This window comes from Thunnus thynnus, chromosome 7, assembly GCF_963924715.1.
Source record: "Thunnus thynnus chromosome 7, fThuThy2.1, whole genome shotgun sequence".
NCBI lineage: Eukaryota > Metazoa > Chordata > Actinopteri > Scombriformes > Scombridae > Thunnus > Thunnus thynnus.
The window spans coordinates 406,927-433,168 of NC_089523.1; the positions used below are offsets into that span (position 1 = coordinate 406,927).

A 26,242-nucleotide genomic window follows, 5' to 3' on the forward strand; every position below is an offset into this window, starting at 1 on the left:
GGCTCTGTGCATACTTCCACAAAAGGGGGCCTTTGACACATCATTTGACTCTTCTTCCACACAAAATGGACCAATCGCATGCCGCCTACTTCAGCCATGAGGAACAGGTCATTATAATGGAGAGCTATGAAGAATATAAATACATTTTCGCAGCAAAAAGCAACATTGTTGCTGCAAATAAGGCGAGCCCCGTGTGGCTGTGTGGCCAAGCAGGGCTGTGTGGCTGCTCCAACCTGTTAACATGTGCGCCGAAATGAAAAGCAAGAGGATCTGTGACGCACACACACTTCTCACGCAGGCTGCGTGTCCCAGGCGTAAATTAAGTTAATATATTCATTTAACCTCTCCCACATTCAGAGCTCTTAAACTTTAAACTAGATGCAACGGATTCAAACATTATATTCAAGAAGTGCATTTAGATCTGACTCTGTCCCATAATAAAAGATACGTGGAAATCACTTTAGTTTTTGGCCAAATCAAAGTGAAATTAATTTTATAGCTTGAATATTATCTGTGATAAATACCAATAGAAAATCAGTTTTCTTTTTTTGTTCAAAGTATTTTTTTCATTAGTTTTTAGTTTTTATTAGTTTTTTTTACAATTCGAAATACAGTTTGATATATTATAACAAAATCCCATCCCACAAGTAATCCTAACTGCACCATTACAAATTTACAATACGACATATCAAAACAATGGTAAGTATGACAAAAGACTAATCAGTTTTCTAATCAGTGTTCTTTAACACTGCAGTACCACCCGTGTTAAACGGACTTGGAAGCATATCAGGTGGTTCGTGAAAGAGTGCCGCTTTTTAAGCTGACTTAAGCGGAAACTCGGAATATAACCTGTTCTAGACCAGGTTAAGTTTGCAGCATAAGTTACCATGGTGATATAGCCAGGTTAAAAGACAGCTGCCTTTCTGGCCTTGAAAACCCTGGCTTTAGGCTCAACATACCTCACTAACCCACTAATCTCGCTAGTACATCCCTCTGCTCGCTCTGTTTTTTCTTTTTGGCAGTAAGTGGGAAGACCCAGTCACAATTGCATCCCTAAATATAATTGGTTGAGCAGGTCTGCCATCATCACCACTTGGACAAACCACGTAGACCAGTTCTATATGAAAAGTGCCTGAGATAACTTCTGTTGTGATTTGGCATTATATAAATAAAATTGACTTGACTTGACTCTGTCTTTTGTTTCTTCCTGTATTGACATTAATTTGTGATTAAGACCTAAAGGCTACAGTTCTTCAGGGCCTTCATTCTATGGTGGATGTGCTGTTTGTAGTGCTCTTACTCACCACCAGAGGGCAGGCTGGTGCAGGTGGCTCCATTGTGGCAAGGCTGCTGCAGGCAAGCATCGGGGTACAGGATGCACCCCAGCTTCAGCTCTGTCAGTCCTACCACCTCAGCATATCGTGAGCGCTTGTTCTGTAGCGGCAACTCGTTGTTGTTCAACATAACCGAGTCCAGGCAGCCCTGAAATCCCTCAAGCACCTGTGGGTCCTTCTGGGAGTCCATGAGACTGTGTGAGTTGGGATGCTGCACCTGAGATCAGGAGTTAAAACATTTGTTTTCCTTTATGAAAATCTAAATGTTGTTTCAAAGACTGCTCCACACTGACAGGAAGAAAATTCTAATGAAATGCTGAGGCCTTTTAATGTATTATTTTGCCGATCTAAAAGTGGTCTGCTAACAGGTTTAGCCCAACCTGTTGTGGTTACAGGTGTCACCACACCAGCAGATTTCACTGATAGGAATTGTTATTGTATTGTTAGTCAGCTGGTTAGTTGTTTAGTCTGACCTACAGTGCTGCTTGAAAGTTTGCAAACCCTTTAGAATATGCTCTATTTCTGCATAAATATGAGCTAAAATGTGATCAGATTTCCATGCAAGTCCTAAAGCTAGATAAAGAGACATTGATTAAATAAATGAGACAAAAACCTTACACTTGTTCATTTATTTACTGAGGAACATGAACCAATGTTACATATTTGTGCGTGGCAAAAGTATGTGAACCTCTAAGATTATCACTTCATTTGAAGGGGAAATTAGAGTTGGGTGTTTCAATCAATGGAATGACAATCAGGTGTGAGTGTCGGAGTCCCTGCTTTATTTAAAGAAGAGAGTCTTCAGTATCAAAGTCTGAGCTTCACAATACAGGTTTGTGGAAGTGTGTCAAGGCTCAAGCAAAGGAGATGTCTGACGACCTTAGAAGAAGAGTTGTTGATGCTCACCAGGCTGGAAAGGGTTACAAAACCATTTCTAGAGAGTTTGGACTCCACCAGTTGACTGTCAGACAGATTGTGTACAAATGTAAGACATCCAACACCATTGTTTCCCTCCCCAGGAGTGGTCAAACAACAGAGATCACACAGAGCAAGGTGTGTAATAGTTTGGGAGGCCAAAAGGGACCGAAGGGTAACGTCTAGGAAACTAAAGTCATGAGTCCACCGTCAGGAGCACATTGAACATCAATGGTGTGCATGACAGAGTTGCAAGGAGAAAGCCACCACTCTCCAACAAGAACATTGCTGCTGTCTACAGTGTGCTCAAGCCCCATGGACAAGCCAGAAGGCAATTGGAAAGATGTCCTGTGGATGGATGAGACCAAAATCGAACTTTTCGGCTTGAATGACAAGCATTATGATTGGCGATGAGCAAACACTGCATTCCAGCAGAAGAACCTTATCCCGTCTATGAAACATTGTGGTGGCAGTATCATGGTTTGGGCCTGCTTTTCTGACTCTGGACCAAGACAGCTTGCAATCATTGATGGAGCTATGAATACTGACTTGTACCAGCAAATTCTACAGGAAAATGTCAAGGTATCCATCTGTGAACTGAAGTTCAACAGAAAGAGGGTCATGCAGCAAGACAACGACCCTAAACACACAAGTTGTTCTACCAAAGAATGGTTAAAGCAGAAGAAAGTTAATGTTTTGGCATTACTGAGTCAAAGTCCTGACCTTAATCTGATAGAAATGCTGTGGAAGGACCTGAAGTGGGCAGTTCATGCATAGAAGCCAACCAACATCCCAACAACAGTTGAAACTGTTCTGTAAGGAGAAATGGGCCTATTCCTCTAAACCAATGTGCAGGGCTGATAAACTGTTACCGGAAACATTTGGTTGAAGTTATTGCAGCAAAGGGGGCTGAAAGCAAGGGTTCACATACTTTTGCCTCACACAAATATGTAAGATTAGATAATTTTCCTCAATCAATTTTATTTATTTTCCTCAATAAATAAATGAATAAGTTGAATGTGTTGGGCCTCAGACCATGAGGTCACACAGAGAGGGCCTACATGTAACCTGTGAGGCCTGACCACGAGGTGCTTGTTCCTTTGTTTCCCCTGAGACAAAGGAATAGCGCCAAAATGCTGCTTACAGACAATGGGAGTCCATTGCAAACTCCATTTCCAAGGATGCTTTGCGATTTTCGCACCTCAGCAGGGAACAGTCAACATACAGTCTCATTGGCGGAGATGCTCCTGCACAGCGGAGCGTCCTGATGACACAGCCATGACATCACCGCCCCTTTAAAAACTGAATGTGCCCTGAAGCACACGCCTTTCCCATGTCACTGAGCTAGGGGTAACTTCTGTTCCTCTGAGTCAGCTGACTAAAGGGGGTACCCCACGCACGTGTTTTCCCCTCATCGAAGACTCCCCTCACCGGACGAGACGAGACTTTGCCCGTGTTCACATTCCAAGATCTGTGAGAGACCGCTGCTGCAACCAGCGTCCTCAAATTCCCTTGTGAAAGAAGAAAAACTTCTTCACCAAGTCGACTCTGCTGTTCTCTCCGCCACGCCGCCGAGAGCCAGCTGCTGTGCTTTTCGCCGACCGTGCGAGAACGGCCACCGTCTGCATCCAAGCCCAGGACAAAGCTGGACATAAAGACGGGATTACACACACACCCTGCTCACTTTCTGAAGCGACCAAGTAAGAGGCATAAGTCTGGGCAGAGGCAGTGATAGTTGTGTGTTCCTATCAGCATTAGTTGCTGTTGTTTAGCATTTAGCTTTTAGCTTTATTGCTATTCTTTGTTGTGTTGTTGATGGACCGCCGAGTCCATTTTTCTCTGTTTACTCTTAGGAGTATTTCAAGTTTGCTGCCTGTTTAGTTGTGTTCACCACACTAGACTGTTTTGTGTTTGTCCCGCTCGGGACTACTGCTGTGTTTGTGCCATCGTGAGTCAGGAAGTAAGTTGCTTTGTCGGTCAGAAACCAGACAACGTGCGTTACAGACTGCCGTCCATACACACACTGTCTGTGGACAAAGGAACCGCTTCTCTTCCTCTCACGATCGCTTTCTTTCCTTCTTCCCTCTCTCTTCTGTTTAACACATACACGCGCGCACACACACATACACGCACCAACATCTTTTGCACATCTGATGGTCAGATAACGTCGGACAAAGCTTCGCTTTGTCTTTCCTTATCCGCCATCAGACACGTGTGTTTTTCAGAGAAGTGGGTGAGTGTGAGACGCCGTCCACCAGGCGGCGCCGTCTTGCTTCTGTCTAACCAAGACACCGCCACATTTCTGCCATCGGGTTCTCGCGCGACGTGACTTCCTCCCATAGTCACGTCCGCGTCGCAGACTGACGACGTCATCACGTCAGGCCCCGTCGCCATCTTGTCGCACACGCACACACACACGCACACACACACACACACACATGCATTCCCCTGCATGTGTCCAACCCTGTACATAGCTGTTTGTGTTTTGTTTGGTAGGATTAGATTTTAGAATAGTTTTTTATTGAATGAAGCATTTGTTAACTTTGTTAATTTTGCTAAGTTTAATAAACACTGTTACACACAATAATGACAGAAGAACTTCTCTTTAAAGATATTTAAAGAGAAGTTCTTCTGTCATTATTGTGTGTAATATTGTGAAAAGTGGCTGATTGAAGGAGTCAGAGCTCGAATTCACCCTTCTTTGTTCACCCTCGAATGTTATCTCTCAGATATTAACATTCTAGGTGAACTCCTTTTTATGAGACTACCTTGTTTGGTTATTGGTCCCGGTTTCCGGGTGGTGCCCCCTATTTGTTAATTCATATTAATAATTCTATTAATCGTCATAATTAGTTAATTATCCTTGATAATTTATAATTATTGCAAATAATCAACTGTGTTCCTCACAGATCCAACAGTTGGTGCCAGAATTATTGATTAAGGTTAACAATATCTTATTTTCATAATTCATAATTATCTATGATAATTATGAATTATTGCTAATAACCAAACGCACTACTGCCCGTCCCAACAAATGTTTTTGTCTCATTTGTTCACTTGGGTTCCCTTTATCTAGTTTTAGGACTTGTGTAAAAATCTGATCACATTTTAGGTCATATTTATGCAGAAATAGAGACAATTCTATAGATTCACAAACTTTCAAGCAGCATTGTATAATCACACAGCAAAACAATAGGCATAATAGAAAAACTAAGTTCAACATTTTACTAGTGGCCACTAGAAATGCTCACATCTACCTTCTACCAGATGCAGTTTAACGCATCCCTGGATGTCTGGATGCACAAACTCTGAGGACCCCTAACCTCCTGGCACTATCTGACACACCCCCCACAACTACTAATGGACTAACCAGTGCCCCAAAGTAGATGGTTCTATCCGGAGCAAGAGCCTGTATGAAGGGGGGTCCACGCCGTCGCTCCACATAGCTGTCATCCAGTGCCAGGCTGCTGAAGTTGCGATTCAGCTCCAACGCCACTGTGTGCCAGCTGCCGTCATTGATACGACGGCCAGAGATACCCAACATATCGGGACTGTCACCACCTCCCCCATTGCCGCCAAGTCCACAGGCCAGCTGGAACCATAGCTTCCCCTCCTCCAACTGCTCACACACACACACATACACACACACAGAATAATAATGTTGCATACATGCTATATCATATCATGCAATTCAATGAAGGAAACCACAGTGCTGACACATGCACAAAGGGGATATGACGCCATTGACAGATGACCAAATGAAATGGACCGTTACCTTTATTAAAATTACAGATTTCTCTGGATGTGAAAATTGCTAGAAACATTTGGGATAATGTAAGTATACAATTCAACAAAATATATAACATAGGTCTAGTCGTTTTTAAACTTTTAATGCAGAAAAGTTACATATTATACCTTTAATAAGTGGCTGTGGCTGCATATTACAAGCACACTGTCTTGAATTTACTCGAGATGCTTCTCTAGCTTTACAAAATGTTAGAGACTGTAGATTTTAAAACTCAGTCCCATGTTTTCATTATAAAACTGACGTATCTATAGTTACACATGTCTATATAGTATAGTATTTTATATAGTTATAAAAATTATTACTACAGCAAATTTTAAAATCATTCTATCAGATATTAAAGACAATTACATTTGATTGACAAGAGCCGTGACACCGTTTACATAAAAGTTGGTAAACTCTTCAAGTAAAGGCGTGGACTACCCGCCCACCTCAAGGTGTAATTATCAGTCTTTACAGCTTGAGCACCTGTTGTGGAAGTTAGTATGCACACAGACTATCTATCTATCTATCTATCTATCTATCTATCTATCTATCTATCTATCTATCTATCTATCTGTCTATCTATCTATCTGATTTTATCACTTACAAACTATCAAAATAGCATGCACCATATAAAATCAGTATCATTATTTCAAATATTTGAAACAGTTAGCAAAACTGTAAGTACATTTACTAAAACTAACTGTTTTTAAGCAAGCTTTTTAATTTGAATGTTTTAGGGTATATTGTTATGTACATACCATTTCCCCACACATAAACTGGTATTTATAAAAACAGAATGTGCCAAGAATGATCTGATGAGTTGGAGGTGGAAAGATAAGGTGATAGACTGAATTTAGTAATAGCAATAACAGTAATAGAAATAATAGTAATAACAATCATTTTTGTGTGATCAATATTATAATTTTTTTATTAACACTGCAGGCATCATTTTATTTCTGATATTCTTTTCATTTGATGTTTTATTGTGATGCACTTTGTAAAGTCTGTTTCAATAATGACACTAAAAATGAAATCATTAATTCATTATGATAGAGATGTCACTGCCAATTATGTTTTACAGCTACATGTAATGCATCGATATCACGGGCACTGTAAACAACCACAGTTGGATGTAATGCTTGCATATATTGACAGGAGCTGTGGTGCTGTTGGAAAACCTCACAGATGTAACACAGTAGGTAAAATTGCATCTCTTCTTTTCATTCTGTCCACTGACATACTATAGCTACAGACTAGTGTGGCAGACAGTGAAATCAGGCTCATTTATGACAAAGAACCATGTGTATGCACAGCTATAAAGATCTGACAAAAAGAATTCCTAGACACTGGTAAACCACCTGAGAACAATTTGGTGCCAGAATTCTGATGACCCACTCTAACAATAATGAAAATTCTGAAATGTCTGAAAATCTATCATACATCAATATCAGTCAGTATCAATAAATAAATCACACCAAACACCACTGCAAGGGTTCAACCTACACAGAGCAGAGCAGCAACAGTTTGATGCCCTACTGTATGATTCAGAGCTGATTAAGCCCTTAAATATGTCGGAGTCTAGACCAGCACCTGTCTGTGTGTATATGTGTGTGAGTGTGTGTGTCTTTGTGTATATGTGTTTACCTTGAGCACGGTGCAGGGATCAGTGTGTGTGTACATGATGATTCCTCGGCTCTGCAGCGTTCTGATCCTTAGGCTGAGCTTCAGCTCCGTCTGCAGCTGGTCAGACAACTGGTACTTAATGTAGCTGTTACCTGAGAAACTCAAAGATGAATGGCCTGCACACACACACACACACACACACACACACACACAGGCAGATGGGTTAATGAAATACATTACAGTTGCTTAAGTACATAAGAAATCCCAGTTCATACAGGCTACAGAGTCCTGTGTTTCCTCTCTCTTTGTCTCTGGCATACACATACACACACACAGACACACACGCACACACACACACATGCATGCACCTGCACACTCTCCCAGTTTGCCAGGCGGACACTGGCACGCATAGCGCCCTCTGGTGGCCTCGACTGAAACACACTGCATGTCTGCTGGGCATGGCTGGTCTTCACACTGTTCTGACAGGACAGCACAGCTAGCATCTGTAGACACACACAAAAACATACACAGATCACTTACTACCATGAAGAACATGAAGAAGTAAGACAGCCTTAAAATTGAAGGAAAGAAAGGGAAAAAATTGTCACTCAAGTCTTTGCAATCATTTGTATTAATGGGTCTAAAACAATCTTTAAAAAGCCCAACTCTGGTTATATTGAAGAAATAAACTACTGACATGGAAATCAGTGCAAACAAATGAATAAACAGACTGAATGGATTTATACAATGTGCCAACCTATTGCTAAACTGAATGCATAGTCTAGCGAGAATTGAAGAAAGCCCTCTAATATGTGCACCTAGCATTCACAATAAAAGCAGGGAACCTGTAAAAAAATATGTTAAAGTAGTGCTGCAATAATGCAGAATAGCAGATAAACTAAGACCAATAACTTGTAATATATAATAATAACATATGATAATATAATATATAATATGTGTTCTACAGTAATAGACTGAAAACAAACAAGTCAACAACATGTTAGCAAATTCTCTTTGATTGTTAAAGCACAAGTTACAGATGTTAAGATACATCTCCTGACCTGAATATTATACTTAAATTAAGCATTAATAATCAAACAGGAGTCTCACAGTGTAGCATTTGCTTTCTATCATATCACCTTCATGGAGATCTGTATGAATGCACTACAGAAGCATGTATTTCATATTTCCATTACAACATTGTATTATATGGGGTACCGTTGTCACATACTGCAGTTTATGTATGAAATTCCATGAAATGTACTCCCCTGGCATATGGGGTGCATTTTGGCCCTATTTACACCTAGCATTAACAAGCGTTTCGGGTGATCCAATCACAAGTAGACAGCTCTAAGTACATCTGTTTACACCTGGCATTAACATGCGTCTCCACATGCGTCTTGAGTGACCACTTGTGATTGGATCTCACTTCCCTGCTCTATATGTAAATACACACATACATCATTTCCCAAATTTGTTCGTTTTTAACCGGTGGGAGGACTGAGGGTCCATGTATCCTCCGTCCAAGGCCGTGTTCAACTTGTTTGATAACAGAATAAACAAATATACAATGCATTGTGTGCCCCTTCACTAAAATCAAATGCCCGTCCTATTGATTTGCTCTAGCGCAGCAAAACTAAAAACTATAGTTATCAACTAGACAGGACAGAGGAAACTATCCAGCAACGTTTAGCTTCTGAAATATTTTTTTAGACAGACAAGCAAAAATCTTTGAAGATGAAAATGGGGTAGGATAACGGGGAAAATAAGAAAAATGGGAGGTGGATTACATTTTTTTAATTCACATGAAAAACAGAAAAACAAAATAATGCATTGCTCTATCTGTTACAAAACAAGATGAATACAGCTTTGGACCAGGAGGCAGCAGTGCAATTTCCATGCCTAGTCTGCAGGAAAATAGAGGATGTTAGTTGAGTAGGTGGTCCTTCAATGCGGCCCAGAACACACTGCATTTACACTACTAAATGAATGTGGTCACATGCAGCCCAGACCACCTCCCAATGTGGTCTGAGTGATCGGATCTCAATGCGTCCTCAGTGCATCTTTGGTGTGTTCACACCTGTACTCAGAGCTGTCAACTTGTGATCGAATCACCCGAGACAGATGTTAATGCCATGTGTAAACAGGGCCTTTGTGGCATTGGATGCCTGCCAAATTTCAATTCCATACATAAAATGTCTGCTAAATGTCACTAAAGTGCATTTCATCCTTGGTGCTAAAAGTCGATACAGTAAGGTCATACGACAGTACTGCCTCCAGTTTGTTGGATATTAGTGATTAAAGCTAGGGTAGGCAATTTATTTTAGAGGCATTTTTTTGCTATATTTGTTGAAATTGGAATAGGATAACAAACAACTTTGTATTGATTTACAGTAAACCTTCCCTCTAAGGGGACAAGTGGACCCAAACGATGCCAGCAAAATGCCCCCCACAGCATAACAGAGCCACCAGATCCCCTCACTGTAGGGGTCACGCATTCAGACCTGTACCAGTTTTTCCTTTAATTTGTCACCCATCTGTAGAAAGCATTAACTCTAAATTTCATCTCACGGTCTTCTCATGAATACAAATAATCTTGCTTTTAATTTGACAAGCTTACATTATTAATTTCTAGTTGACATTGTTGGTATATGTGATGTGCTCTTGTGTGTGGATTTGTATTTTGTATTATATGTCCTGTGTGTTTTTTGCTTTGTACTGTTTGTTATTGTGCTGTTATATGTTTTAATTGTGACCTGCATAAGGGACTGCAGATGAAAATTAGCTATAAGCAAACTCTGGTACAGTGCATCAAATGGTAACATTTATGTTTAACACTGTACATGGTCCCAATAAATAAATAAATAAATTAATTAATTAATTAATTAATTAAGCAATCTAAATATCAATTTTTTGTCACATTTCTAAATAATAAAGGCATAGTGCCTTACTAATAATTGTATATAAATAAATAGGGTTTTACCAATGCAAAGAGGTTAGAAATGATGTATTGCAAGTTTATCCCAAATTGTATCCGATGCACACTTTTTTATTCGGGGCAAATGCATCATGAATGTTTATGCTAGTGCACTGATGCAAATCGGTGAATCTTCCCATCCCTAGTGTGTGTGTGAGTGAGTGCAGCAACTGTTGTGCTGCATGAAGTATGTATGAAGTGCGTGCATATGTCCATGCTTTAACATCTCACTTGGCCAACAAATTAAAAATTCCAATTAGTTATTAAACTAAATTATCCTGTTATTAAACTGGATTCATCAGATTCATCAGTCAATTGGGGCTCTGGAAAGTTTCACTGATAGACAATATGAAGGTGTGGAGGAAATAAAGGCGTCTTTGGATACGAGTCATAGAGCTTACCAAACCAAAAAGTCCTGCAAATCGGTCGACATCTTTTAAAAGAGTGGGAGAACAAACCACGGAAGTGGAGGTATCCCTGATGCAATCAATAAATGAGAGACTTCGCAAGTAGGATATACTGGTCAAGCTGCAGAAAGATCTCCACGACCTGAGGCTAAGTTTGGAATTCAGCCAAGCTCACATTGATGATCTGAGGAAGAAGAATGATTCATTGAAAGGTACTGTGGCTACTATTCAAGACGATGGAGAAAGTCACAATACAAACAGCTTAAGCAAACGTTGCTTGATGTGCAGAGTAGATAGATGCCGGAAAATCTGTTTTTTTCTGGGATTCCTGAGAGAGACAATGACAACACAGAGCAAACCATATGAGATTTTATGTGCCATCAATTAAAATTATCCCAGGAATCAGTACTGGACATTTCCTTCTTGAGGGTCCTTAGGCTGGGAAAGAAGGAGAGGAATAAAATTCACCCCATCATTGCTTGGTTCAAGCATTTTAAACAAAAGGAGCTAACAAAGATCCAAGGCAATGCTCATAAGGGTACAACTTTAGATGAATTATCTATTCCCAGCGGGGAGTGAGAGGCGGTGAAAACTAATTCCCATCCTTAGGAAAGTGTTGATCTTGGTCTGGATGAAAGGATAGAATTATTTAATGCTTGGGAACTATAATATTGACTAGAAATGATGGGAACATGATTGAGTCAATATATAGAGAGTTGTAATTATATATATTTACTAATTAATAACTAATAGTAATAGTCATAATATTCCAAATGGTACAGGAGAGCACAATGTCCTCAAGAAACAAATTTGGGCACAGAACTGAAAGTATTATTGATCAGATATTCTGTAATTCTCCAAACAAATGCTCAAATGCTAAATCTACTGTTAACTTGGACAGATCATAATATTGTGTGCATTACTAAATACACCAAAATGCCAAAAAGACCTCCTGGAGTGACTATAATTTTTTTTTTTAACTTAGAAGACTATCAGAGAGATTTGGCCACTGCTCCATGAGAGCTTGTGTACTGTATCTTGAGGATGATTTGCACCATGCTCCTATGAGGAAAAGTATTGACCAACAACTAAGACAATCAATATCTCAGAGGGATGAGGCAAAAGCTGTAGCATCTAGGTCAAGATTAGACTCAGATATTATGCTATACAGTAAATGCAGAGAGTTTGTTGTAAAATTGAATTGTCAGAAAAAGACCTTATATTATAAAACAGTTTTTGAGGGATGCAGAAACAATATAAACAGATATGGCATACAGTGAATAGTTTGCTTGGTAGGTCAAATAGTACAAGTCCTGTTAGGGTGGAGGTTGACGGCAAGATTAGAACAAAACCAATAGTCATTGCCATTTACTTTGCTGACTCTTTTGAATCAAGGGAAATGATCTCAGGTCTAACAGAATAATGATGTCTCAAATGAATTACTGGTAGGTGAAATAGACCAAAAGATTATGAATGGGAAAAATTGCAGTTTTGTATTACCAGATATATCATTAGATGACATTGATAAAATTTTGATTTCACTTTCTGATAATAAATACCTAGGGTGCGATCTTATTGACAACAACTGCAGCCCCATATATTACTAGACTTATAGAGTATCTATCTGATCATTCTTTGAAACAAGGAAAGTTAAAATGTAAGTGATCACATTTAGAAATATATGGAAACTAATAACCTTCTAACCCATGCTCAACATGCATATTATAAAAATCATTCTACTGAAACTGCTGTGATACATATGACAGATGAGTGGCTAAGTGCCCTTGATCAGGTAAACTTGTGTCCCGACTTCTTGATTTCACTGCAATGGTCGATTTGATAGATCATACAGTGCTACTTAAAAAACATTAATTCATTATGGCTTCAGTAAGAATGCTATCAATTGAATGAAATCCTATTTAAATGGTAGACAGTAATCTATGTTAATGGCTCCTTTTCTTGCCACATATGATCACCTTTAATGTTAGCCAACTCAAATGCACATATGTTTGCGGATCATACAACCATTACTGCAGTAGCAGATTCACAAACTCAGTTGCATGACTATTTATCAAATGATTTCAAACGTGTCCTCAAATAGGTGGAAAACAATGAATTGGTATTAAATGTAAATAAAACAAAAAATATGATTATATGCACTACAAGAAAGAGAAAGAAATTGAAGCCATGGTACTTAACATATGGCAGTGTTCAAATTAAAGAGGTTAAATAAGTCAAATTATTGGGAGTTAAAATACAAAACATCTCTGATGGATGGCTCACACTACATATCTTCATATCGAAAAATGAAAATGGCAGGAATAGTTGGAAAATTGCAAAGTTTTTATCTGAGGACATTCTTCTTCTTCTCATAGTCTGATCATCAGTCACGTTAATTATTGCTGTGCAGTGTGGGGCAATGCAGCTCAGAGAGATATGAGGAGACTACAGATCACACTAAAAAAGGCCACAAGAATGGTCTTAAGGTGTGGGTTTGAAAAAAGGAGTGAGTGAACTACATATTATAATGAGATGTCCCACAGCAGTAGAGTATGTGAGACAACATGCTATTGCACTACTTTCAAAAAATTTAAAGCTTGAAAAGCTAGTTAATATTAAGGACAAACTGCAATAAGTATGCGATAAACATCAAGTTAACATAAGAATGAGAGATAAAAATCATTATGCACTACGAAAAACAATATCTGAAATACGAAGACGGACTTTCATTTTCAGAACTGTTAAATTGTAGAATTCATTATAATAACTCACTCAAGAACAGTACAGTAGTTGGATTGTTGACTGCAAGATTTTAAGATTCAAATTTAGTTATCATCACTCTATTGTATTACATTGTCAGAAGTTTGTAGAGTATTGTTATTAATTGTGAACACATGTAGCCTAGATATGTATATAGAACCTCTATTCACTCAGAAAAGCCTCCTTTACTCACTCCTCCTGTACTCTGGTCTTTGGAATTGCCAATCAGCTGTAAACAAGACAGAATTTGTCCAAGCACTTGCTGGATTCAGCATTCAGGTACTAGCCCTGACCGAAACCTGGATACATCCAGAAAACACTGCCACGCCAGCCACACTCTCTGCTGACTCCACATTCTCACACACACCCCATTCTGTTGGGTGTGGAAGCAGGACGGAGGTCCTCATTTCCAAAGAATGGAAATTCACTAAACTTTATCCGCTAAGCAACAATTCCTCCTTTGAATACCATACAATCAGGGCTACTGCTCCTATTAAGCTGTTAGTGGTTGTCATGTACCGCCCACCAGGGTGTCAACTACAGAACTTTGTAGTCAAACTAGACATGTTACTCTCAACTTGTCATGGGAGACATGAATATCCACACTGACACTGTCTTCCTGTGTCCCCCTCAGTCCATGGCTCACTGAAGTCATTATAGAGCAAAGGGCAGAGCTCTCTTTAAGGTCCCCCTCCTGATGAGCCCACTCTGTTCTGATTGGCCAGCTTTATATATCAGAGTTGTGTAACTTCACAGTCAATGCAAACCAAACATTTTCTACTTTACTGCTTCAAATTAAAAGCTTTCAAATGACTAACTAATGGGAGACTTTTATTGTGAAGAATTTACAGGAAGTAAAAACGTGTTCCTCACTGACTTAGTGGAACTTTGTTAGCAGCGCTAAAAACCGGGCAAAACAACAACATATGGAGCTATTTGAGCTATTTGTTCAGTGGATCAGTTAGAAATAATGCAAGGAGGAACAGTACAAGCAGAAACAGCCACAGTGAGAGGTTTTATGAAGAGCTGCAGACAACCAGCACACCTCCAACAGGTAAACTACTTATTTTACTTTGCTGTGCTGTATAATGGCATCGTGGCTTGGCGTAACTACTCCTGGAGCGGAGCAGCAAACCTGCGCACTGTGCACATAGCAGATGTCCATATAAAGAAATCTGTCTCAAACTGATGTGAGCTTGGGCTGACAGTAGAAAAAAACGTTGGAAACCGAGGGTTCAGAGCAGTCTGAAGCTGCTGCTTTTTGCTCACAGGGATTACTGCTACATACGTTCACCTATTTATTTGATACCTCGGCCACTTTTAAAATGAATATCCGACATTGTGACATTATATATATATCTGAAAATAAGGAAAAGCATAATACGTCCCCTTTAAAAACAGCTAACACCACTATCAGAACAAGATCTGTGGCACCACAGATGCTCGGAAAGTGTTCTCTGCTTTAAACTTACTCTTTAGTCCGCCTCCTCCTCCGCCTTCTGCTCACTGCAGAAATGTTTGCCTTGTTCTTTACTGATACAGTCTCTGCCATCAGTAACCAGTTCTCTGAGCCTGACCAACTCAGTCTGCAGCTGCTGGCTAACAGGGCCGCATTCATCTCATTCTCCCCTCTGACCAAGGAGGAAGTCTCCAAACTTCTGCTGAACTCTTGTCCTGCCACCTGTCCACTGGACCAAATACCATCCAACCTTCTACAGACCATTTCCCCCGTACAAGCTCAGCTCACCTCGCTGCTCAAAAAACCTACACTCAACCCAGCCCAGGTTGAAAACTACAGACCGGTTTCACTCCTGGCCTTCCTATCAAAAATACTTGAGCATACAGTCTTTAACCAGGTCACTAAATTCCTTTTTGAGAACAACCTGTAAGACCCAAATCAGTCTGGCTTTAAGTGGGGTCACTCTACCGAGACTGTGCTCCTGTTGGTAAAGGTATCACTGCATTCAGCTAGAGCTGCTGGTCAGTAATCACCTATATTGCTGCTGGTTCTGTCAGCTGCCTTTGACAGGGTTGACAACCAAATCCTCCTCTCCACACTCACTGAGCTTGGTATATCAGGTATATCTTGGTATACCTCTCATGGATATCTTTTACAGTAAAGAGTAAAGTGTCCAAATCGCACAGCTTATCCACAGGGGTTCCTCAAGTCAGTGCTTGGTCCCCTTCTCTTCTCAGTATACACCACCTCACTTGGTGCAATAATCCGCTCCCATGGTTTCTCATATCATTGCTATGCTGACGATACCCAGCTCTTCCTATCGTTCCCATGGAAAGACCACACAGTCTCAGCTCAAATCTTGTCATGTTTTGCCAATATCTTGGCAAGGATTAAAGAATGCCACTTTCAACTTAACTGCTCTACGACCAAGCTTGTCATCCCAGCCAGTCCCTCTATATAACAACAGATCAGTTTCCAGCTCAAATCAACCCAACTCATGCCCACAAAGTCTGCACAAAACTTGGGTGTCATGATTGATGACCAACTAAGCTTTAAGGTTCACATGGCCTCAATTGCTCAGTCATGTCAATTTGCCCTGTACAACATCAGGAAGATCAGATCCTACCTGTCTGAGCACAACTACTGGTACAGGCTGCATGCAGCACAACTACTGGTACAGGCTCTCGTAATATCATGCATTGACTACTGTAACTCTTTACTGGCAGGCCTCCCCGCATGTATGTTCAAACCCCTGCAGATGATCCAGAACATGGAGGGTATGCTGGTCTTCAACCAGCCGAAAACAGCCCATGTCACCACACTGTTCATAACCCTCCACTAGCTCGCCGTTGCTGCCAGCATCAAATTCAAAGCCTTGACACTCGCTTACAAAACATCAACTAAAACAGCCCCCGCCTACCTGAACTGCATCATTCCGGTCTACACTCCCCCCCAACTCACTACGATCTGCCAATGAAAGGTGCCTGGTATTACCACCACAACAGGGTCCTAAGTCAGTAGCTAGACTCTTCTCTTCTGTAGTTCCCCAGTGGTGGAACGAGTTACCAAACTCTTGTTTGATCTCCCTCTCGATCTTTAAGAAAAGGCTAAAGACCCAGCTCTTCTGTGAACACCTCTGCACTTGATGGACTGAAAAAAAAGAAAAGAAAATCTGCTTCTATGCATTCTATGCACTCTCTGCATTGCTCTGTGCACTACCTGCTTGTGTTGTATCAACTTGAGGATATACATTGCTTTGGATAAAAGCGTCTGCTAAATGAAATTGTAAATTGTACAGTAATTTATGAATTACTGTATGCTTAAATATTTTTAATGTGGACTCTTTTAGCCCATAAGCTAAAAGAGATACAAATACATCAAATCAAATATGTTGTAATGTACAGTAATGATATTGTCACATCTGTCAAAATCATTTTCTTCAGTACATGGCATAAAATGCATTCCCAAGCCCATGATACATTTTATGCATGAAATGCATCACACTACTGTAATCACATGAAGCTTTACACCCACCACTGCCCTGTGGTAATACACACACAAACACACACATACAAATTATTCCATCAGTCTTGTAGCTGTTGTGGTGGAGTGGAGCCAAGGTAGAAATAAAGCTCTGCATTAAATTAGCTTCTCTGAGGAGAGAAAAGCCCATCAGTACCCTACAGTACTCCACTCTGCACAGGCAAAGATGAGCCTGAGCCTCAACCTAAGCTCTCTGAAGCTTGGAAAAATTATTGATGAGCCTTATACTTTGTGTGTGTGTGTGTGTGTGTGTGTGTGTGTGTGTGTATGTATCATATATGTGCCATGCAGATAAGCATTATTGACTCCGAGGAATGTTGAGGTGTATTTTTTATGGTACACAAGATGGCACACCATGATGTCCTCCACTTTTTGTCTCATCCGTCATCTGCTTCTTGCACCAGCACATCTGACTCCATTACCTGGCATTAACCTCTGATCTGGATAATAACATCTCATCACAGGCCTTTACATTTACACTTGGTTTTAATGAGTGTCTGAACTAATCAACAATCATGATGCATCGCAAGTCAAGACAAGTGATGTGGGACACTCTCAAGGGACAGCTATAGTGTGGAAGGCAAGGACCATGTGACAGACCAAAGGCATCCATGGGCTATTTAGCAGCTGTTCACATAATCATTATTATTAACAGACAGTTGTCATGGAATTGTAGATGTTAAAATTTCAATTTTTCTGGCACTTTAACAGCTTTTCATCCATGTTTGCTTGGAAGCAGAAAAGTTGAAAGTTTCAGATAAAATTGAAATTGAAATACCTACATCATAACACAACTGTGATACGATTGAAAATCTGACAATGGCTAAATATACCTTGTGGTGAGACCATTTCATCAGCTGTATCAGTTTCCAAGTATAAACTCCATAGGCTACTTTTCAGTAGCCTTGCTCACTATGCTAACCTTACTGTTGGTGGCCTTTCAACTTGGGAACTTGGGAATATGTTTTTCTTTTAGAATGTGACCACTCTGTACAGATCTCACCTAGCTGAGATCTGATCACAGTGTGAGCCAGACCACCTATAGATGTGGTCTGGTTGATCTCATTGTATACATTGTCGTGTACATGTTTTTTTCCTGATCCAGAGTGATTGTCTTATTCTTTAAATCTTATGAAACCTTTTGGAAAATACCAAATATGTAAATACTTGGTCACACTGTAGACTGATAAACAAGGCCTGGGCACATTTAAGATTGCTCACCAGTGCATGTGCAGCGTGAGGTTCGGTGGAAACGTGGTGAGACGAAGCTGACCCGTGGTGTGCTGTATGTTGCCAGGTTATGTGAGTCCAGGATGATGCTCTGCTCACACTGCGCCCCGCGACACTCCAGCCCTGAGCAATTCTTATCCAGAATAGCTGACACTCTGAGGACCTCCTCCAGCCGCCGCCGCGACGCGCTGAGTTTCTGGGTAAGGTAGGCCGCCTTGTAGTACCCGCCCCCAGCTGTTTCCACAGCGACGAGCATGTCTAGCTGTTGTGTCCCACCGACTGGTTGCAGACTGAGAAGGTGTAGTGTGTCCTGCTGCTGTGAAGCGGCGGCCTGTTGCAGCACCTTCAACACGCTCTTCAGGTGCAACGCTACAAAGTCTTGTGGCACCACGCTCTCAAAGCGCACTGTCACTGCCTCACGCAGCATCTCTGGGGTCGCCTGCTCCACGTGCACGCTCACGGGCACAGGCACGGAAAAGCGGCCATCACTAACGCTGGCATTGAGGGAGTATCTACCTGCATCCAACCCTCCAAGAGCAATGATCTTTCCATCACGAGGACTGATCTTAAAGAGACTGCGTTGGGCTGGGGGGGCATGGCCAAAGGTCAACGCATCATATGGGTCGGCATCAGTGGCATGCAACTGGCCAATCACACCACCAGGAAACTCGTCCTCCATGGTGACAATATGCACCTCTAGTGGCAGAGCCACTGGCCGGTGCAGGCTCTCCTCAATCACCCTGACTGTCAGCATGGAAGCAGAGGACAGACGTGGCTTCCCAGAGTCTGTCACCTGTGAGGAGGAGGAGAAGGGATAAGTTGGGGGAGATGATAGGAAAAGACAGATAAGAGAGACAATTGAGAAGAGAGGAGATGAAAGGAGAAGAGAAAAGAGGAGTGGAAAATGGTTTGGTAAAATCTCTATTTGCGGACATCTCTATATTGTCCTTACTTAGTCAGGAAGCTCATTAAAGGCAGTTTATAACACTAAACTGATCTCTCAAGGTTTAAGTGGCTGCAGCCTCACTGATGAGTAGTTACTTTTGACATTTGGCATGAAGTCTGGTCCACAATGTCATTTAATAAAAGATGTTTTTTGATTTTTCAGGTCTGCCTTAATACAACACTCACATGTCCTATGAACATTGAAAAAGTTGCTGAAATTTAATTGCTTTTATCACAACCTGACCTTTCAAATGCTTTCTTTTCCTACTCTTTAACTAACATTTCAATTGCTTTTCAGTGCTTCATCTTCAGATAGAACTTTATTTCCTTTAATATCGTCAACTTCAGCTACTACTGCCATACCAAAGACATTTTAAAAGCTCCATGTTAAGACACTGAAACTATTTTCTACTTGGATGTATCCCTCTGCCACAGTTCACCAAAGAAAAAGTGTCTATGAAAACACAAAAAGGGATTTCATACTAATTAGTTGTCATTTGTAAGTCAGACTGCTGAAGCCTCATATTGGCGTAGGCTGAACTTTAGAATAAATTTTGTCCTCTAACTCTTGCAGTTGCTTTATGAAGGTTGATTCAAAGTCACACTGCTCAAATATGAAACAAATCTTTGCTACCACAAAAATAGGCTGACGCAAAAACTGACCAGTTAAAGAGTTAATTAGGTCATTGTGACATTATGAGGACCCCCCTCTCTCTATCCAGGAAGAACAGCCTCTTATTATTTCTGGTTAATGCTGCTATGTGGGTTTATTCAAAGTCCCTGTTATTTGAACCTTAGAGCCATTCACTGACTCACAACACTATTTCTGAAACTGATATGATGCTAAAGAATGACTACAGCATCTCTGCAGGTGTGATGGTAAAAAGCAGGTTGAATCTACCTGTATCTGAATAACATATTCAGTTGCCAGGTCCCTCCTGAACACCTGATTGGCCACCAGTGTTCCATCTTTCTCCAGCACAAACTCTCCTCCTTCATTTCCAGACAGAATGCGGAAGTCAAAGGGTGGGCCATTATGGGAGGAGTCCTGGTCCATGATGGACAACTGTAGGATGTTGGTGCCAATTGGCTTGTTTTCCTGGAGGAGGAGACACACTGTGAACCAGACCTGCCTGTTTGGGGTACATGATGTGGGATAACAATATGATCTTTGTTTCAGCAGTATTCAAAATTAACTGAAAAATTATATTGCCCTGATGAAATGGGTTTTTAAAGCCTGAAATTTTAGCCTCTGGTCATATAACTGGGTCACGGTACTGATCACTAACTTTGAAGATTGAAAATAGGTTGATTTGCCTGACCATTTAATTCTGTCCAGTCTACCTGAACCAATCAAAAAAGACGTAAAAAATTGCTCGTCTTATTCACCTCCCCTCCTCTACAAGCTCTATCTGTTGAAAATATGAGGGAAGAAAGCAAGGGGGATGATATGCAACGACAAAAAAAAACATTATACAACCATCTTCCTGGCTAGCTACCTAAAGACTACCAGTAGCCACTTACAAAAATAAAAAATACAACATTCTGCACTAGAATTTTTGGTAGAACTGAGTACATATTATGGTCAGTGAGTGCTTTTCATTTTTGTCCCACATAAATAGAGAAAAATAATAATAATGTAAAAAAAAAATGTTGTAATTTTTTCCTGCAATATTTTTTGTTGCATTAACAATATTTTTTCATCATGTGAGCTCAGCTGGCTGAATTTCAAGTTGTTTTTTTGTTTTTTTCCTTATACAACACATCCTTATCTTTGTCTTTATGTGAAGATCATCTCAGCCATCAGGTTTACCTGTATGACAGTGGTGAGATTGGCTGGGGAGAAGGTGGGCGGGTTGTCGTTGATGTCAGAGATGTCTATGTTGACCATCACGGTGGAGGACATGGGTGGGATTCCACTATCCAGAGCTCTGATGGCCAGTGAGTAGCTCGGAACCTGGAAGGACAGAGACAATGACATGAGCAGATAGCAACCATCTCAGCAGAGCTTTGAGTCCCTAATCTTTGGTGGGAAACATGATGGACATGGACATTACAAAAAGGCTGGACAAACCACGGTCTGATGATTTTACCGTTCTTAGAGTGTTGGGTTTGGAAGGGTAACGTTTGTCCTGAGGATGGCGGTAGAGGACAGGACATAGGGTTATCACAATCAAAAGAAATTATCCCCTTGGGGTGTATACAAGCCGTCATGATTTTCCTTGTATCCTATTATCCCTCATTCTTGTAGTCTTCCTAGATCATATAACATTAGATTAGAATTTATCTTGTGTAAAAATGGCCTAATGGTTTTGTCTGAATGTAAATCTTGAACCAGTGATTTATCCTAGCCAGAAGCCTTATAGAAGTTTATAATGAAATTTCTTCCAAAAATGTCATACTGTTTCTTTAAAGGATCATTTTAGTTTCTTGATCTATGTGAATTATTTTTAGTGATGTTGCTGTCTTCTCAGATCTTAGCGCTTGGTGAATATAATCTTATTATGCAAGCAGAGATAAGTGGGGTCTAAGCACATTGTTTAACATATATAGTACAACTTTTAAACAACAAGTCTCCATGTGCGTGAACAGAGTTCACAACAGACAGAAGAGAGAAGCAGGAGGATGCACACACCAAGGTCGCATTGGTGAATTTGAACCAGTGACTGTGTACATAAAGATTTCAGGGTACAAGTTAACTAAGGTTCCCAAGGTTCATTTCGGTAAGCAAGAGCCAATCACCAAGCTTAAAATTTGGTAACAGTGAGTGGAAGCTAAAGTTTACGGTGTGAGACAACTGATTTTACAGTCTGCAGTGTGAGTTGGTTCTAATTTCTGGGTCACTTTTGAGTGAATTTAGCAACTATGGTGACACATGTTTAGAAATTCAACAACAAACTGTTTTGAATTCATTACACTCTGATTCACACCCTTAACTGCCTTCTTCTCCATAGTGATGGCAGCTGAGGCTCATAGGTATTGCAGTATTGTTAGCCATTTGACAAAATCACAGACAAAATGTGATTTCTCAGAAATTAAGTTGAAATAATTGAAACTGGAAGTCAGAATATAAACCTGTAGAATCGTTACAGAGAGAGCTGATCTAACAGTAATATAGAAATTGTTTAAAGAAACATTTGATATGGGAATACAGAATGGGGAAAAACACTAGTGGAACCAGCAGCCCCTCAAACTTTGCAACTCTGTAATAATAATAATAATAATAATCCTTCTACTTCCAAGAGGGTTCCAGTACCTCTTGGGGCAGAATTTGTAATCATTTTTAGCTGGCATAATAGCATACACAAAATGCCTATTCATTTCATCACATTTTAATAGTAACAGATGCTTATCAAGTAGATCAAGATTTTTTCATTGCCTCTCTACAGCCGATGTTAAACAAAACATCTCAGAGCAGCAGATGAAGAGCTTCTTGATTGGTTTTAAGCCTTTCATCCTGCCAAACTGTGCTCTGAGATGACAGATAACAGACTTCATATTATAGAACAAAAAGAGTGCTTATGTGTTGGCCTATGTGTTGTCTGAGGGAGAGTTGATAATGAAGTTCATACACAAACACACACACACGCACACATACACGCACACACACACATACACACACACACATACACACATCCACACATCAGATCATGGTCACTTTTGGGGACATTACATAGACTTACATTCATTACCCATAACCTAACCCTAACCTTAACCACTGACCCAAAAATCAGCTTTTTCCAAATTGGGGACACAGTGTTTGTCCCCAACTGTATGTAACTGGACAAGCTGTCCCCAGTTAACTGGTCCTAAGTCTGAAATTTGTCCCAAGAAGTAGTCTATGGCAGACCACACCCCCACACACACATTCACACAAACACACACATACTCACTCCTTGTTCCCCTGGCATGCTGCTCAGTCTTCTATAAAGCCGCTGCAGGATATTTTTCTGTTTCTCCATATTGCCAAATAATAAAGAGCTAATGAAGCACATTGAGGAGAAATGCAAAAGCAGCAACAAAACAATATGCTGCTGCCCTAGAAATATGAAAAAAATAAACCTCACTAGTAAACAACTGTGACCTGCTTAGCAGAGAGAGAGAGAAGGCAGAAAATAGAAGAACCTGTGCGGAAACAGGAGGAGACATATGTAAAGACACACACACACACACACACACACACACACACACACACAAATATTAATGCACAGACACATGGATGGACACATCAGCGTTGCAGCATTGCTGCTGCTCTCTGTGTGATAACCCCAAACACACTTTCATCAGCCAAAAGCTTTGATCCCCCACACTCCCCAACACTCTTTTTCTGAGTACGCTCAGACGGCTCATGGACTGCACTCATGAATACTTTATGATAGGAATCTGAACATTTCTGAAGTTTTCAAGCACTGAAGAGAAAAAGGAGATGAGGAAGAAGAAGGAGAAGGGGGAAAAAACAGCTCAGAGGAGGAGATGGGAGAGGCAGGCAAGAGTGTTCATGCCTTCCATATTTATTCCTGTTGCAAATTAAAGAGCTCCATGTGAGAGATATTCAGGCCTGCTTCATGTATGTGTTTCCTGTTCAAGTGTGATTAGTTGCCATCTGGTCAGGGATCCATCTCATAACAAACCAGTTCCCAGTGAGGTCATCAGCTTCCAACAGGCCCCTAATTTACATCAGAGATGGGCCTGTATATATATATATATATATATATATATATATATATATAGTTATATGAGTAAGGTAAATATTATATATAGTTAGTGAGTTAAAATGTATAATCTACAATAAAATGTAGATTAAAAATGTTCTATGTTGTCTTCCAAATTGTATTTGATTAATTTCTGTGTGAATACAAATACTTCCTGGGTGAAGGGCACCGTCCAAATGAGTGTATATATGGTCTTTCAACTTTTGGCAAGAAAGTGACCTGAGACTGCTTTATAATTGGTTGCCTCAGATTTTCCACAGGGCATAGCTCTCTGTACCCCAGACACTCCCACTTTTATTGGCAGCAAATTGGTATTATTTTTATGTTTTTTTATCTAATGTGATTGGACAATTCTCAACGTCTCCCATTCAAGTTCACACCCCTCACATAACTACGCGAACGCATACTATGCACATACTATGCATGACTGTCACTCCTACTCCTTAGCTAGCTGACCGGTGCTTTAATGAGATGGCAACTTCAAGTGGAACCATGGAAATCAAAGAAAATTCAGCAATATTTTTTTAGATTTGCCACTAGACATGTGTGATGCTTCTTGGAAGTTGGGCAGTTGGAAGGAAAAGCAAGCTATCCCACCTGCTAAAAAACCTTACTGCACGCATTGCAAGAAGAAGAAACAAGATGATGGTGAGGAAGATAATGGAATCGGGAATAACATCTGGATTATATAACGTTTGGAGTCTAAAGTCTGGGGTGTCTGAAGTGAGCTGACTGACTGCTGGGGAAAATGTTGAGTCATGGTAAGAAATATTTCTTTGGAGGTTTGCATCAGCTGTGATGACCTTCTCTGGCTGAGGAATCAAATTATGTATGGTGTGGAATGACATGAGTTTTAGGTGAATACTTTCAGCCTGGGGTGTTTTTAATGGTTGTGGTTCATTTTGGTCACCTTGCCACCTCAAACTGAATTTCATGTAATTTAAGCTGCTATATTGTATAGCCAAGTTCCCATGTGATCTGTGCTACAGAGATGCTCTGGAAATTTTTAGGCTTGGGGACATGTGTTGGACAGTGTGTTGGACTGTGGAAATCCTTTTAGTAAACTATGTTAACTTCATTGACTGCTTCCACTTTAACCAGAAAGTCATTGAGAAATTTGCAGGCCAGAAGGAAAGAGGGCTAAATTTATGTTCGAGTAGTGCTACTGGCCAGTGTTTAGGCAACATTACTGTGTGTTGTGTTGTTTTTAGATTTTTAAAAAAAAAATTTTTTTGCTGAGCTATGAAGTGCTGCTACAGTTTGTTTTGTCCCCCCATAACTTCCCCCTAACTTGTGTCTTTATTGTGTTTATGGCTTTTGTTATCTTCATTGTACAACACTTTGGTCAACTCTTGTTGTTTTTTAAATGTGCTTTATAAATAATTGAGTTGAGTTGAGTAACTGCGCCCACCAAAAATTTTTATCACTAGCCGCCACTGAAACAAGGTATTACATTACTGATTTATTATTATTGATGCATTACAGTAATGTGTAAGCAACATTTTAATAGTGTGGCAAGCTGAGGTGGAGATCATTTTAACTGCTTTATACACTGTGTTGTTGTTTAACCTATCTTAGTTGATCATATAATTTGTGTGTAAACTTTGAATCTGTAGTTACCACTAACTATAGCTATCAGATAAATGTTGGTGTAAAAAGTACATTACACACATATACATATATATTACACAAAATAGCTCCAAAAAGGGTTACTAGCCTAATTGTACAATTAAACATTGTATGTTAACATTACATGTATATTTCCAAATGTTACTACAATTTCAACAAGACAGTAATCAATGATTAATGATATTGGTCGTATTGGTCGAAGTATTGGTTGAAGTTGAAGTATTGGTCGGGAACATTGTATTTTGTTATCTTTGAAGCGCTTTCAGACAGTGAGCTGCAACCACTGTGTCTGAGCAGCAGTACAGTGAAGCAGTGCTGCTACCAACCAACTTCAGATGACTAGAGATATGCTATAAAACAGGACATCTTCTGGAGAGCATAAATGTGTTCAGCAAATTTTAGTGCATATCATATTTGA

The 26,242-nt window shown here is 40.2% G+C and overlaps 1 protein-coding gene across 3 annotated transcripts in view; it reads right to left on the reverse strand.

The window, feature by feature from the left end:
* The window catches only part of fat3a (FAT atypical cadherin 3a), a 238,875-nt gene that overhangs the window by 15,811 nt on the left and 196,822 nt on the right, over nt 1-26,242 (reverse strand). For all 3 annotated transcript variants that reach the window (XM_067593756.1, XM_067593755.1, XM_067593754.1), the window contains exons 18-24: nt 21,297-21,440; nt 20,385-20,582; nt 18,530-19,331; nt 8,031-8,165; nt 7,684-7,838; nt 5,620-5,868; nt 1,305-1,551 (exon numbers count right to left, since the gene is read on the reverse strand). In XM_067593756.1, coding sequence (XP_067449857.1) covers nt 1,305-1,551; nt 5,620-5,868; nt 7,684-7,838; nt 8,031-8,165; nt 18,530-19,331; nt 20,385-20,582; nt 21,297-21,440 — 1,930 coding nt within the window. The remainder of the gene's footprint in view (nt 1-1,304; nt 1,552-5,619; nt 5,869-7,683; nt 7,839-8,030; nt 8,166-18,529; nt 19,332-20,384; nt 20,583-21,296; nt 21,441-26,242) is intronic.